Consider the following 13,693-nt stretch of genomic DNA (forward strand, 5'->3'; position numbering starts at 1 on the left):
GTCTTGCAACCAGGCCACGAGACAGCACACTTGGCACTCCAGTTTTTCACCAAGTGTCATGTCACGTGGGCGACAAATAGGTATTTATTGTGACACATATGATGCTAAGTAAGCAAAGTTTGGATAGATTTTTAAAGATAAAAATATTGTATAGAGTTTTATTATCGATATACTTCTAATATTTCATATATAAAAAATTAATCATAACTTTTAATAAATATCTTATAGCTCAGTACTATTTCCATTATAAAATTCGTTTTAAAAATTTCTTAAAAATAAGATTCATTTATAATATATTTATTTATAAAAATAATAGTAAATTAGTGAAAATAAGTTTTAATCAGATCAGGAAAAATAATTTTAGTTTTGGCAAAAATACCTTCAGTTCAATAAAAATAATTTCAGTTAAATAAAATATAATTTCAATTCAGTATGTATGTCTAAATATCGTGCATTATCAAAATGGATTATATGACCGTATGTAACATTCAATCCAAAAAGTTTATCCTAACCTTTTATCAATCAACCATCTGGGCATCGCCCGAGCACAAAACTAGTTAGTCAATAACTTAATAGTAAAACAGACATCGGGAGTGACACGTGTCACATCCTGGTGTTGTTTTTCCCTCCAAAACTCCCCTTTCTTTTTTAACAATTTTTTTTTTTGTTAATATCTGATTTTATAATAATATTATTTCAAATCTTTTATATTATCTTTATGACAAATATATTCCTTTTTATTTGGTGTTCATAATTTTTCTATACTCATTTACCTATATAATTATTCCAACTCCTTTTTAATCATTTTTTAAACGGGGTATTTTTTTATTTTTCCAAAAAAGTAATAATAAAATTGATTCATATAATTGATGTTAGAGAAATTACTTTAAAAAATCACTTAAATTTTTTTTCAAATACCTCTAGCTAATATATTATTGCAATTTCAATATAACTATATATTAAAATTAATTACAATTTTGTTTCTGAAATTTTACTACAACGTATATATTATCACAAATTAAGGATTTATAGCGTATAGTATAACTATTAAATAAATGTTATGTTTGACAATTATATCAATTGTCTAATTCTAGGGAAAGGTAAAATATCAATTAATGTTTTTGTAAATTACGTAATTAAAAAAAATCAATATCTTAGTGCAAAAAAAATTATTACTATCTTTTTGCGAGACACTTGATTGAGATGATAAATTTATTACACCTGTTATTCATAAATATACATATATATATATATATATATATATATATATATATATATATATATATATACTGAAAGACACACCGGGCATAGTGATAGTTGACATCTCCTTTTGTATTTTTTTGTTTTGATAAAAATCTATTATCTACAAACAATTATAAAAAAAAAAAGATTCAACTACAATAATTGGATAGCTTCAAACACATTTTTTATAATAACAAAGAATGACGATATCATGTATGCAGAGCATCAATCCATAAACAAAATTACAGATTAGCTAGTGTTGCCCAATTATAGATTGTTCTTGCCTTTAATGATCAGAGTAATATTTATTTCCATTGAAATTAAATGATTTTCTTAGATATAAAAGGTGATATAGTATTTGTAATAAATATATTTATGTGTACGTTGTGCACTTTTGCTAATAGTTTTAGTGGAGATTTTTAGTCTATTGTTTGATTAATTTTTTATGTTTATTAAAAGGCATTTACAAATAAGTATTTACTAATATGGCCACTAGATCTGATCAAAACAAGCCCTGCTTGAAAAAATTCTCGAGTTTGGACAGCCCAAAAAATCCATTTTTGTTTAATTTTTTTTGCTTTGCCTATTGATATAGATTATGACAATATAATTTCTACACATTTGATGTGTATGTTTCATCAAATTTTATTTATTGAATATAATTAATTTTCTTAAAAATTATCAGATTTACCGTGCATGGCACGGGCCTTAAGTTAGTATATCACTAATCGATTGAGCTATTCAACTTTAATTTCAACCTATATGGCTACACCAAAAATTATATACTCGAAATTGACCAAATGATTTAATACTACTAAGTGTTTGCAAGAAGTGAAAAATTCATTGCAAATGAGATTATTGTTTGGTTGACAAAATTGAAAGAGACGAGGAATTCAAATAATGAGGATGTTATTAGTTGTGTGAATAGATTTAGCTTTGAGCTAGCTTTGAGCTATCTACTACAAGTAGTAGCTAACTAGCTATAGAGTCTTAGAGATAGCTTTTGACAAACTATATATACTCCAATTCAAAAGCTAGATTTATTAATTTCATGAAACAATACTTCAAAAGCTATAATTTACCATTTACTACTAAATTGTCAGACATTATTATTTGAATTAAGTCATAAGAGTGTTTTTTGTGAGTTTTATTTTTTATTTAGGGAACCACAAGGGTAAGTGATGAAAATCAATCTCAAAATCCCCTAAATTTGGGATGAAAGCTCTAACCAACTGAGTTACGGAGTATTCTTTATTGAGTGCGCTCGTACATTTTTTTTTACGTAACTTTATCCAATTTAACTAATTCTCTCTCCCCTTGATCAACCCCACCTACAAGATAGTTTATGATGGTAAGACAATTTCTCTATTTTAGTTTGATATAACTCTAGTGTTTATCTAAAATGTTTATTTACTTATTTGCCTTCATTAATGCTAATTATCTCTTTTTTAAAATTTTTAGAATAGTGTGTGGATATTTAAACCCCTAAAAGTATTTGTTTGCATATTTTTTTTCCCTTATTATTGTTACCAACAGTCAACAGTTAAAGAAGTAATATAAGACCAAAACAAAAGAGCTTTTCAAATATGACTTTGCTATGGCGATATGCTAACTGCCCTAGTAATTTTAAAATTTGTACATACATAAAAAGTTTACTTAAAATTTTATTGTTGAACAATGGTTGATCCTCGACAAACCAGTCCATTGGCCCAATTTGAAAAATAATGAGAATTGGACCAAAATCTTAAAAGGAAAAGCCCAATTTTATAGGTTGATACATGAATCTTTTATCTTTGGAGTAAAGGCCTGTTCAGCCAGCTACATAGACAACTACTTGCAAGTTACAAAATACGAGTATAGCAATAACACAATATTCATGATTACTTGCGTAATTGGTATATTCTTGAGCTAAAGGCCTACTGCTTGTTGCATTGTATTCATCCAAAATACGAAATCAAGGGCAGTGTTTTCAGCATGTGCAAAACATATAAATTAATCTTTGGTCCTTAAACCGTTAGTTTGTATGTAATATAACTATACAAGTAACAATCGCGCATCATCATTTGAAAAATAATAACAAAAAAAAAAGGCGTGAAGCTTCATTTGAATCAATAAAAATAAAAACAACCGTGCATCACAAAAGGCTTGATACTAGTTTTACAATAATACATATCTTTCACATGACTTGTAACTAGTTTTGGTCGGTGCACTTGTTAGATACGAAAGGGCTACACCCGTCACCAAGAGAGAGAGTCAACTTCACAAACCTAAGGATGTTCCATTTCAAAATCATATGACATTAGGAGTAGTAGCCCCTTTATCTTATAAAGTAATTAACTTTTTATTAAGATACTCCGAAACAACCTATTTATCAATCAGAAACAACTCATTTGTCACCTATAAATACCTCTAAACAAAATAAATTTAAACCCATACAATATGAAAAACCAATCAATAGAGTAATACTATACACACTTTTCCATTGGATCATGACTTTTCAATCATAGTCCCTTAAACCCAAAATCAAATGGACCTCATAATAACCCAATAATAACATAACAAGTAGGTCAGCCCAAGCCTCAATTTTATATTAATAAAAACAAATTCCAATTATCCATAACATAACATAAAATTAATTTTATTTTATTTTATTTTATTTTTTAAGTGGGGTAGCCTTATTTGGGTGTTTGTATTTCGTAAATTGTCAAATGCCAACAGAAAATGAGGATTCAAAGCTCTCTTCTTCCTTCAAACCCTCTCCTCTATCTCTCTATATATACTCTCCAATGTATTCTCCTTCGCATTTTCCGGCTAACTTTTTCTTCCTTCAGATCCCTAATTTCACCTTAAACCCTAGATTTTTCCCCTTTTTAGGGTTTCCTCTTCTCAATTTCTCCCCCAATTGCTTCGATTTCAATCTCAATTTCTTCCTATTCTTGACTGTAATGTCATGGCGCAGCAGGTTCCGCAACCTCAACCTCAGCCGCAGCAGCAGTCATCTTCGCGGCTCAATCGTCTCCTCACCTTGCTCGATACCGGGTCGACGCAGCAAACTCGTTTCGCAGCTGCGAGGCAAATCGGGGACATCGCTAGGTCGCACCCTCAGGAGCTGAATCCGTTGTTGCGGAAGGTGTCGCAGTGTTTGAGGAGTCGGAATTGGGATACGAGAGTTGCTGCGGCGAAGGCAATTGGGGCAATTGCGGAGAACACGAAGCGGGTTTCGATCGAGCAGCTAGTTGATATTTCGGCGAAGAAGGTTTCCGATGCCGGGTTCAGGTGCCCTGAGTTGAAGCCGAAGAATGAGGCAAGTATTTCATCGTTTCGTAGTTTTGATATTAATAAAGTGTTGGAATTTGGGATTTTATTGGCTTCTGGGGGGCAGGAATATGATGTTAGTGATGATAATAATGCTAAGAATTCTAAACAAAGATTGGCTAGACAAAAGAAGAATCTTCGTAGGAGATTGGGGCTTGATATGTGTGAACAGTTTATGGATGTTAGTGATATGATTAGGGATGAGGATCTTGTGATGTTTCCATCTTCGGAATCATCAAAAACTGTAGGTGATTATAGTAGGAAGAGAGGTGGGTATCGGGCGTTTCGGTTGCAGAGGCCGAGTGCCAGGGAATTGAATCTTTTGAAGAGGAAAGCGAAGGTTAATTCGAATGATGTTAGGTGTGGGGTGAATGTGGGGGTGCAGAAGGCTGGGGCTGTTTCGTCGGGTGGGTCTGAGGCGTTTAGGGGAGGTAGTGGGTCGGGTAAGGGATCGGTGGAGTCGGCTACTGATGATGATGGGGTGGAACTTGAGGAAGATGGGTGTTGGCAGTTTCATGGGTATGTTGAACAGCTTCTTGTTGATATGTTTGATCCTGTTTGGGAGATTCGTCATGGGAGTATTATGGCCTTGAGGGAAATTTTGACTTATCAGGGTGCTTATGCTGGGGTGTCTATGAATGACTCGGGCTCTCGAGGTGGTCGGGCAGTGGATAATGCGAGTGAGAAAGTGAGGTTACCTGTGAAAAGAGAGAGAGAAATTGACTTGAATTTGGAAGTTCCAGAAGATGGGTCTATGGAGATTTTGAAAAGGGTGAAGCATGAAGGCATTGAACCATCTTCGGAGCAAATGGGTGTGAAGGTTGAGCAAAATGGAGAAAATGCTTCTAGCCTAACTGAAGCTAATGTTGGTTCTGTAATAATGAAATCTGAACCCGATGTTTTAGAGACAAAGAGTGTGAGTGAAGGTGGTGATTTGCATATGATAGATTCAATTGATGCTGCTGAGAAGAAGGTAGATGTGGTGGAAAGTCTTAGCACGAATCCTGAGCTGATGAATTTGGTTGGATCAGCTAGGAATTCATGGCTTAGAAATTGTGAGTTTTTACAAGACTGTGCTATTTGCTTCCTTTGTGTGCTATCATTGGATCGTTTTGGAGATTATGTATCAGATCAAGTTGTTGCTCCTGTGAGGGAAACATGTGCTCAAGCGTTAGGGGCTGTGCTCAAGTACATGGCCCCTGGATTAGTGCGGGAAACTATGAATATATTATTGCAAATGCAGAGGAGACCAGAATGGGAAATTCGCCATGGCAGCCTGTTGGGGATTAAATATCTGATTGCTGTACGGAGAGAGATGATGTCTGATTTGCTGGGGTTTGTTCTACCTGCTTGCAAAAGTGGACTGGAAGATCCTGATGATGATGTCAGAGCAGTTGCTGCTGATGCTCTTATACCCGCTGCATCTTCTATTGTTGCTAACATGAATCAGTTGCTGCATCCGATTGTAATGCTGTTGTGGGATATTTTGCTTGATTTAGATGATCTTAGCCCGTCTACCAGTAGTGTCATGAATCTTCTGGCAGAAATCTATACTCATGCAGGGTTGACTGGAAATATGCTTGATACGTTGATACTGCAGGGTCCTCAGGAACTTGATCTAAATGAAGATTTGTCATACAAAGATGAATTGGAGGTAACAGCAGCAAACGAAAACCCTTATATGTTATCAGCTCTGGCTCCACGTTTATGGCCATTTATGAGACATAGTATCTCATCGGTTCGATATTCAGCCATTAGAACGCTGGAAAGGCTGCTTGAAGCTCGATATAAAAGACACATCACTGAGCCTTCTGCTGATTCTTTTTGGCCTTCCTCAATTTTGGGTGACACCCTTCGCATTGTCTTCCAGAATTTGCTGCTGGAGTCAAATGAAGAAATTTTACAGTGCAGTGAGAGGGTGTGGAAGCTATTGCTTCATTGCCCTGTTATGGATCTAGTGACTGCTGCAAGTTCCCATATCTCCTCGTGGTTGGAGTTGGCTACTACTCCTTATGGCTCCGAATTGGATATTAAAAAGATGTTCTGGCCTGTCGCCCCACCTCAGAAAGGAAGATTTGTCACTGCTGCAAAAATGCGGGCTGTGAAGGTGGACAGTTATGCTGGAAGAGGTGGTAATGTAGGGGCTGCAAAAGGGACCATACTAGAGGACTCTGGAGATGCTTCTGCTTCCTCTGTCAAGATAGTTGTCGGTGCTGATTCGGAGAAGTCTGTGACTCGCACGCGAGTAGTGGCTGCAGCAGCTTTGGGTATTCTTGCTTCAAAGTGGCCAGAGTCATCAATACACCATATAACTGATCCATTATGGAAAGATATATCCTCATTATCTGGTGTCCAGCGGCAGATATCTTCGATGGTTCTGATTGCTTGGTTTAAGGAGATGAAAAATGGGGATGTTTCACCAGCACAGGGAGTTAATTCTGCTCTTTTTGAACAATTTAAGATTTGGCTGCTGGATTTGTTGGCCTGTACTGATCCTTCTTTGCCAACAAAAGATTCATCACTACCTTATGCTGAGCTGTCAAGAACATACTCCAAGATGCGCAGTGAAGCCAGTCACTTGCTCCAAGCTGTTGAGTCATGTGGAATGTTGAAGGATCTTTTGTCAACTACTAGTATTGACCTTGGAAATTTGGGTATGGATGATGCAGTGGACTTTGCTCTGAAAGTTGTGCTGCCTAGCTATGATAGCTCTGTAGAGAGCCCCGGAGAAAAGCTTGTTTTAGATGATGTAGAGTCCTCAAGACAACGTTTACTGACAACCACTGGCTATTTGAAGTGTGTGCAAAGCAATTTGCATGTTACTGTTTCTTCTTTGATTGCTGCTGCAATTGTATGGATTTCAGATCTTCCTAAAAGGCTTAATCCAATTATCTTGCCCTTGATGGCTTCTCTGAAAAGAGAACAAGAGGAAATACTGCAACAGAAGGCTGCTGAAGCTCTTGCTGAGCTTATCGATGATTGTATTGCACGTAAACCCAGTCCTAATGAAAAATTGGTCAAGAACGTTTGTAGTTTGACCTGCATGGACCCTTCTGAGACACCTCAAGCAGGAATCATAACATCAATGGAAGTCATTGAGGACCAGGAACTCCTTTTATGTAGAAGCATGAGTTCAAATCAGAGGTCTAGGGGCCGTTCAGTAGCTAGTGTTGAAGAGAGATCAAAGGTTGAAGGTTTCATCAGCAGGCGAGGAGCTGAACTTGCTCTTAAGCACTTGTGTAAAAAGTTTGGGGCTTCCTTGTTTGACAAAATTCCCAAGTTATGGGATTGTCTTTCAGAAGTTCTTAAGCCCATTGATCTGCAAGGGGAAGTTTCTGCTGAAGAGAAAAAGATTACGGTAGCAATTGAATCTATCAGTGATCCTCAACTTTTGATAAATAACATACAAGTGGTACGCTCAATTGCCCCTTTGCTGGATGATGCATTGAAGCCAAAACTGCTCACTCTCCTCCCATGCATTTTCAGATGTGTTCGTCATTCACATGTTGCTGTTAGATTAGCCGCTTCCAGATGTATTACTACTATGGCAAAGTCCATGATAGTTAGTGTGATGGCATCTGTGGTTGAGAACGCTGTGCCTATGTTGGGTGATACTGCATCCGTTCCTGCCAGACAAGGAGCAGGTATGCTTATTGGTCTGCTTGTCCAAGGATTGGGAATGGAACTGGTCCCTTATGCTCCCTTGTTAGTTGTTCCTCTTCTTAGGTGCATGAGTGATTCTGATGCTTCAGTGAGGCAGAGTGTGACACGGAGTTTTGCTGCATTGGTGCCTTTTCTTCCTTTGGCGCGCGGCCTTCCTCCGCCTGCTGGAATCAATGATAGCTTGTTACGAGACAAAGAGGATGCAAAATTCTTGGAGCAGCTACTTGATAATTCTAGCATCGATGACTATAAACTTTTTACCGAGTTAAAGGTAACCTTAAGGAGATACCAACAAGAAGGCATTAATTGGTTAGCTTTTCTTAGACGTTTTAAATTGCATGGAATTTTATGCGATGATATGGGACTTGGTAAAACCCTACAAGCTTCTGCAATTGTTGCATCAGATATAGCCGAACATTGCCTGATAAATAATGGCAAAGAGCCTCTTCCCTCTTTGATTGTTTGCCCTTCAACTCTTGTTGGTCATTGGGCATATGAGGTAGAGAAGTTTATTGATCCTGCTGTTATCAGTACTCTTCAATATGCTGGCTCTGCTGAAGAACGTATTACCATTAGAAGTCTCTTTAACAAGCATAATGTTATCATAACTTCATATGATGTTGTGCGTAAAGATGTCGATTTTTTTGGGCAGCTTCAGTGGAATTATTGCATCTTGGATGAGGGGCATGTTATAAAAAATGCCAGGTCAAAGATTACTGCTGCTGTGAAGCAGTTGAAAGCTCAAAATCGTCTTATACTCAGTGGAACTCCTATTCAAAATAACATTTTGGATTTGTGGTCTCTTTTTGATTTTTTGATGCCTGGTTTTCTTGGGTCCGATAGACAATTTCAAGCTTTATATGGAAAGCCCTTGTTGGCAGCAAGAGATCCGAAATGTTCTGCTAAGGATGCTGAAGCTGGTGCTTTAGCTATGGAGGCACTGCACAAGCAGGTGATGCCGTTCTTGCTCCGACGAACAAAAGATGAAGTCTTATCTGATCTTCCTGAGAAAATCATTCAGGACAGATATTGTGACCTTAGCCCTGTTCAATTGAAACTATATGAGCAGTTTTCAGGCTCCCATGCTAAAAAGGAAATATCAAGTATTGTCAATCTGGATGACTCCTACAAAGAGGCTAAGGATGAAAAATTTGCTCCTAAAGCATCATCACATATCTTCCAGGCACTTCAGTATCTGCTCAAACTTTGCAGTCATCCACTGCTAGTAGCTAGTGATGATGCAGTTGATTCACTAAAACATATTTTGTCAGATCTCCTTCCTGGAAGTCCTGATGTCATCTCTGAACTCCATAAACTTCACCACTCTCCTAAATTGATTGCTCTTCAGGAGATCCTGGAAGAGTGTGGGATAGGTGTTGATGCATCAAATTCTGAAAGCATGATTAACTTTGGTCAGCATAGAGTTTTGATATTTGCTCAGCACAAGGCCTTGTTGGACATAATAGAAAGAGACTTGTTCCGTAACCATATGAGAAATGTGGCATATCTGCGCTTGGATGGATCCGTACATACAGAAAAGCGTTTTGATATAGTCAAAGCTTTTAATTCTGATCCTACAATTGATGTATTGCTGCTTACAACGCATGTTGGCGGGCTTGGTTTGAATTTGACATCAGCTGACACTCTTATTTTTATGGAGCATGACTGGAATCCAATGCGAGATCTCCAGGCAATGGATAGAGCACACAGGCTTGGTCAAAAGAAAGTAGTGAACGTACATCGTCTCATCATGCGGGGAACTCTAGAAGAGAAAGTTATGAGCCTTCAGAAATTCAAAGTATCAGTTGCTAATTCTGTTATCAATGCAGACAATGCCAGCTTGAAAACAATGAACACAGATCAGCTCTTGGACCTTTTCACGCCTGCTGAGAACTCCAGAAAGGGTGGCTTAAAACTGAAGAACTCTGAGGGCAATTCAAATGAAAATAAAAAAGGATCTGGAAGTGGCAAAGGCTTGAAAGCCATTCTTAATGGTCTGGAAGAACTCTGGGATCAATCACAATACACAGAAGAATACAATCTTGACCAGTTTCTATCAAAGCTCAATGGTTGAGCATCAAAACTGGTGGAAATTTGTATATATTTTGTAAGTTCTGTAAATCCTTCTATTAATTGGTTGTGATCCCTTGCCTTAGAATTTTTTACATTTTCTTTCGAAATTGATACAGCCGGATAAGCTTCTTCTTGTTCATTAAGAAGAGCTTCGTTTTATCTTATACTTCCTCCATTTCATTTTAGTTGATACGTGTTGACTTTGAACACTATTTATGAAAGTTACTTTCACTTTTTGCTGTGATATATAATTGAGAAAATACATAGTCAATGGGGAGTCTTGTTACATTCGTCTCATTGTATAATTTCAAATATGAACTTTTTATAATTTTTTGCGTATTGATAATTGAAGGTTTTAATGTTTGAAATTGTGCATTGACAAATGTGCCTAAAGAAATGTGTAGAAGTACCTTGTGGTTGTATGCTACTTTGCACCATTTTTCTGTGTGGTGTTTATTTCACAATACCGGGCAATCTAAAGGGAGGAAAAAGATAGAGGAGTTTTTTTTTTTTTTTTTTTTGGGGGGGGGGGGGGGGGGGGGGGGTGGGGGAGGGGGCTTTGTAATAGTAGTCAATTTTAGTGATTAATCTCCAATTTGGAACTTAAAACATCAACATCTTACTTGCTACATAAAACGTCAACATCTTACTTGCTACATAAAACGTCAACATCTTACTTGCTACACGACTATGGCGTACTAAGGGTTCTCTTTTTCTGTCAGGTATACGGAGGGTCAAAACAGCTCCATGTTTTATAGAGTGCTTCTCCTCCATTTGTGTAATTGTTGCCTGTCAGCTCTGCTGGTATGTTGTATCTAATATATATCTGGTCAATTGTTATCAATACTGCTATTACCCAAATCTCTTTTTCTCTTTGCACACAAGATATTATTTTTGCTGTGGTAAAGGTTCTCTAACAAATCTGAGATTAGCTTTTGTGGGGTTAGATAAACTTTTTTGGACTAAAAATAGGGGGGGGGGGGGGTGGATTTTTTTGGGGGGTGGAGAGGTGGGGGTGGAAACAATTTGAACTATGTGATGTTTTTGGTATAAATGAGGGCTAACCTCCCGCCAGTTTTGTGACTGGGTGAGAGATATTTTTAAAACAGAGATTGTAGCATTTCTACATTATGATGGCAACTAATTGTAAAATTTCCACTGGCCTATAAAATGTAGAGTATTATCTATTTAATTGGTAGCCATTATAATTCTTCGTGTAAAGATGATTTACTGTGTACAATTCATCATTTGCATTTGAGAGAGTTATAGAAACAGACCTGCTTTACAAGCTTCAAAACCTTTTAAAATTATCATGAGCTGACATGCTGTGACCTTCTCATTGTTCAGGAATAGCACGTTTACAAGGCCAGGGGTGGTTCAGGGAAGAGCAATGGGAACAATTCAAGTAACAGAGGACTGCGTTTTCTGCCTGTTGCTCTTCCAAGGTACATATTGCAAAGAGCTCAGATTTAAAGGTTTCCGGTTAGGGCTACCTTTATCCTATAAGACTTTTCTTTGATGACTAGATGATTTGTGTTGAGGGTTTGTGAAATAGTTGTAGCTGTCTGTACCTTTTCTCCTTTCATTAGTCCTTGTTACCCCCTTTCCAAGCTGCTTTTTCATGCAAATAAATGCTAATCTAGTCCACTAAAATTTGTTTTTTCTTTTCAGTACATCTGCTTGGGCAAAATCATGTAGATTGTAAGAGATGTCAGATGAAGGAGATGGAGGAAGCCACCATTTCAGCCTTTCAGGTAGGCACCATATACACTTTTAAAAAAAAAAAAAATTAAAAAAAAATCTCCTGAGTTGTTAGTTATCCATTGTTTCTTATACTTGTACCTTCATATCATTTCTATTTGTGCTAACCATTCACTTTATGCATTCATCTACTAGTAATTTTTTTTGTCTTCTGCTTAACATTCTGATCTATGTCTGTTAGTCCCTGTTGTATGACATGTGTTGATGGGCAGTTGAAAATATACCTCTTGAAGGGGTTAAATTTGTTTAATCCCATCAGTGGGGTCGGCTACATGAACCATAAGTGATTATTCCGTATGGTCATCTACAAAAATCTTCCTCCTCCACAAAAATTAAAACTTATTTAACTAGAGTTGTGTACATAATCCTATTTTCCAACACATATCAATGCTGTGAGACTTCCAACTTTGTATCTTAAGATGTCCTAGCATTCTATGTAGTAACTAATGTACAATTTACCCAGGATCAGAGGGGCATTTCTTTTTTCTTCTTTTTTTTTTTTTTTTTTTTTTTTTTTGTTTATGGTTTTTGATCTAAAGTTAATGCTATTAATTCTTAGTTATACTGGTTTTCAAATGGGGAGGTTAACACAAGATTGTCACTTCTTTTCTGTTCTCAGGTTGATCTTTTGTGGTGAAACAAGATTGCCTCTCTTCTTTTTGTAAAGAGGAACACAGCTGATGAGAGAATTTTTATCCAGTTTAACATTCAAATCGACAAGTGTAGTGGAAGTTGCCAAGAAGTGGTGAATTTTGAAATTGTCCATTTTTTTGGATCTGAACTCTGAAGCCGATGAACATATGCAAATTTTGGAACAAGTAAACATTATTAACATGCAAATGAAGTAATGAAGCCTTTGAACTGATTATATCTGGTGAAGAAAGTAGATGTCTGACCACTATTCAATTGATTTATAGTTGGATTCTAAAGCATAGCTGGTTTTCTTGAGATATGTTGGATGTGATGTTTAGCTTTCTACTCCTATTAAATTAGAAAGAAATCAAGGAGTCCTCCGCATGTCTTCTTCCTTATGATCAAATCACAATGTTCATTACTAGAAGGGTCTTATCTTGCTCTTTCCTGTAGCTTCAATTATCTTTTTATTCCGGCTAGCTTTCTCCCAATTTTTTAGCTGCTTTGCATTTTGGTGAATGCTGTTTGCTTAATGCAATCAGTCCGCAGGTCTTTTCTGAAGCGTTTGAGGTATCAAAGATGTGATATATAAGTCATTGTAGTACCTTGCAATTTGCATCAACTTGCAAATTGAATGCTGTCAGAAATCCAGTTTTTTTTTTTTTTTTTTTTTTTTTTTTTTTTGAAGATTGTAACAAATTGATTCTTATGGTATTGATTTATCCCGAATATCAGACCAATTTTCAACAGTACAACCTGTTGCATACCACTGGTGATCGAAGCAGTGATCCATCATCCATGTGGTTCTGTTCGTTCTGCCAATCTGCCAAGTATATATGATTGTTCCAATTTTGAAAAATGTTGGTTTTCTTCTCTCAAGCTGTTGAATCCGTAGATTTTCTTTTGCAATGTGTGAAGTTCAAGGGATCCAAATTTTTTTGAGAGATGAGACAGTAGCCTTTTATGGAGATAGAGAGTTCTTTTGTCGGAGTAGTAGATAAAACTA

The 13,693-nt window shown here is 36.5% G+C and overlaps 1 protein-coding gene across 2 annotated transcripts; it reads left to right on the plus strand.

Annotated features, from left to right (window-relative positions):
- Positions 1-3,910: 3,910 nt before the first annotated feature.
- On the plus strand, positions 3,911-13,370 carry LOC110706864 (TATA-binding protein-associated factor BTAF1-like). 2 transcript variants are annotated; one of them, XM_021884840.1, is made up of 5 exons: positions 3,911-10,327; positions 11,016-11,097; positions 11,641-11,738; positions 11,965-12,047; positions 12,674-13,370. In XM_021884840.1, the coding sequence occupies exon 1, from the start codon at positions 4,193-4,195 to the stop codon at positions 10,292-10,294; it is 6,102 nt and encodes a 2,033-aa protein (XP_021740532.1). In that variant the 5' UTR covers positions 3,911-4,192; the 3' UTR covers positions 10,295-10,327; positions 11,016-11,097; positions 11,641-11,738; positions 11,965-12,047; positions 12,674-13,370. The 2 variants fall into 2 exon arrangements, with proteins under 2 accessions (XP_021740532.1, XP_021740533.1); XM_021884841.1 differs by lacking the exon at positions 11,016-11,097.
- The last annotated feature ends 323 nt before the right edge of the window (positions 13,371-13,693 follow it).

This window comes from Chenopodium quinoa, unplaced genomic scaffold, assembly GCF_001683475.1.
Source record: "Chenopodium quinoa cultivar QQ74 unplaced genomic scaffold, ASM168347v1, whole genome shotgun sequence".
NCBI lineage: Eukaryota > Viridiplantae > Streptophyta > Magnoliopsida > Caryophyllales > Amaranthaceae > Chenopodium > Chenopodium quinoa.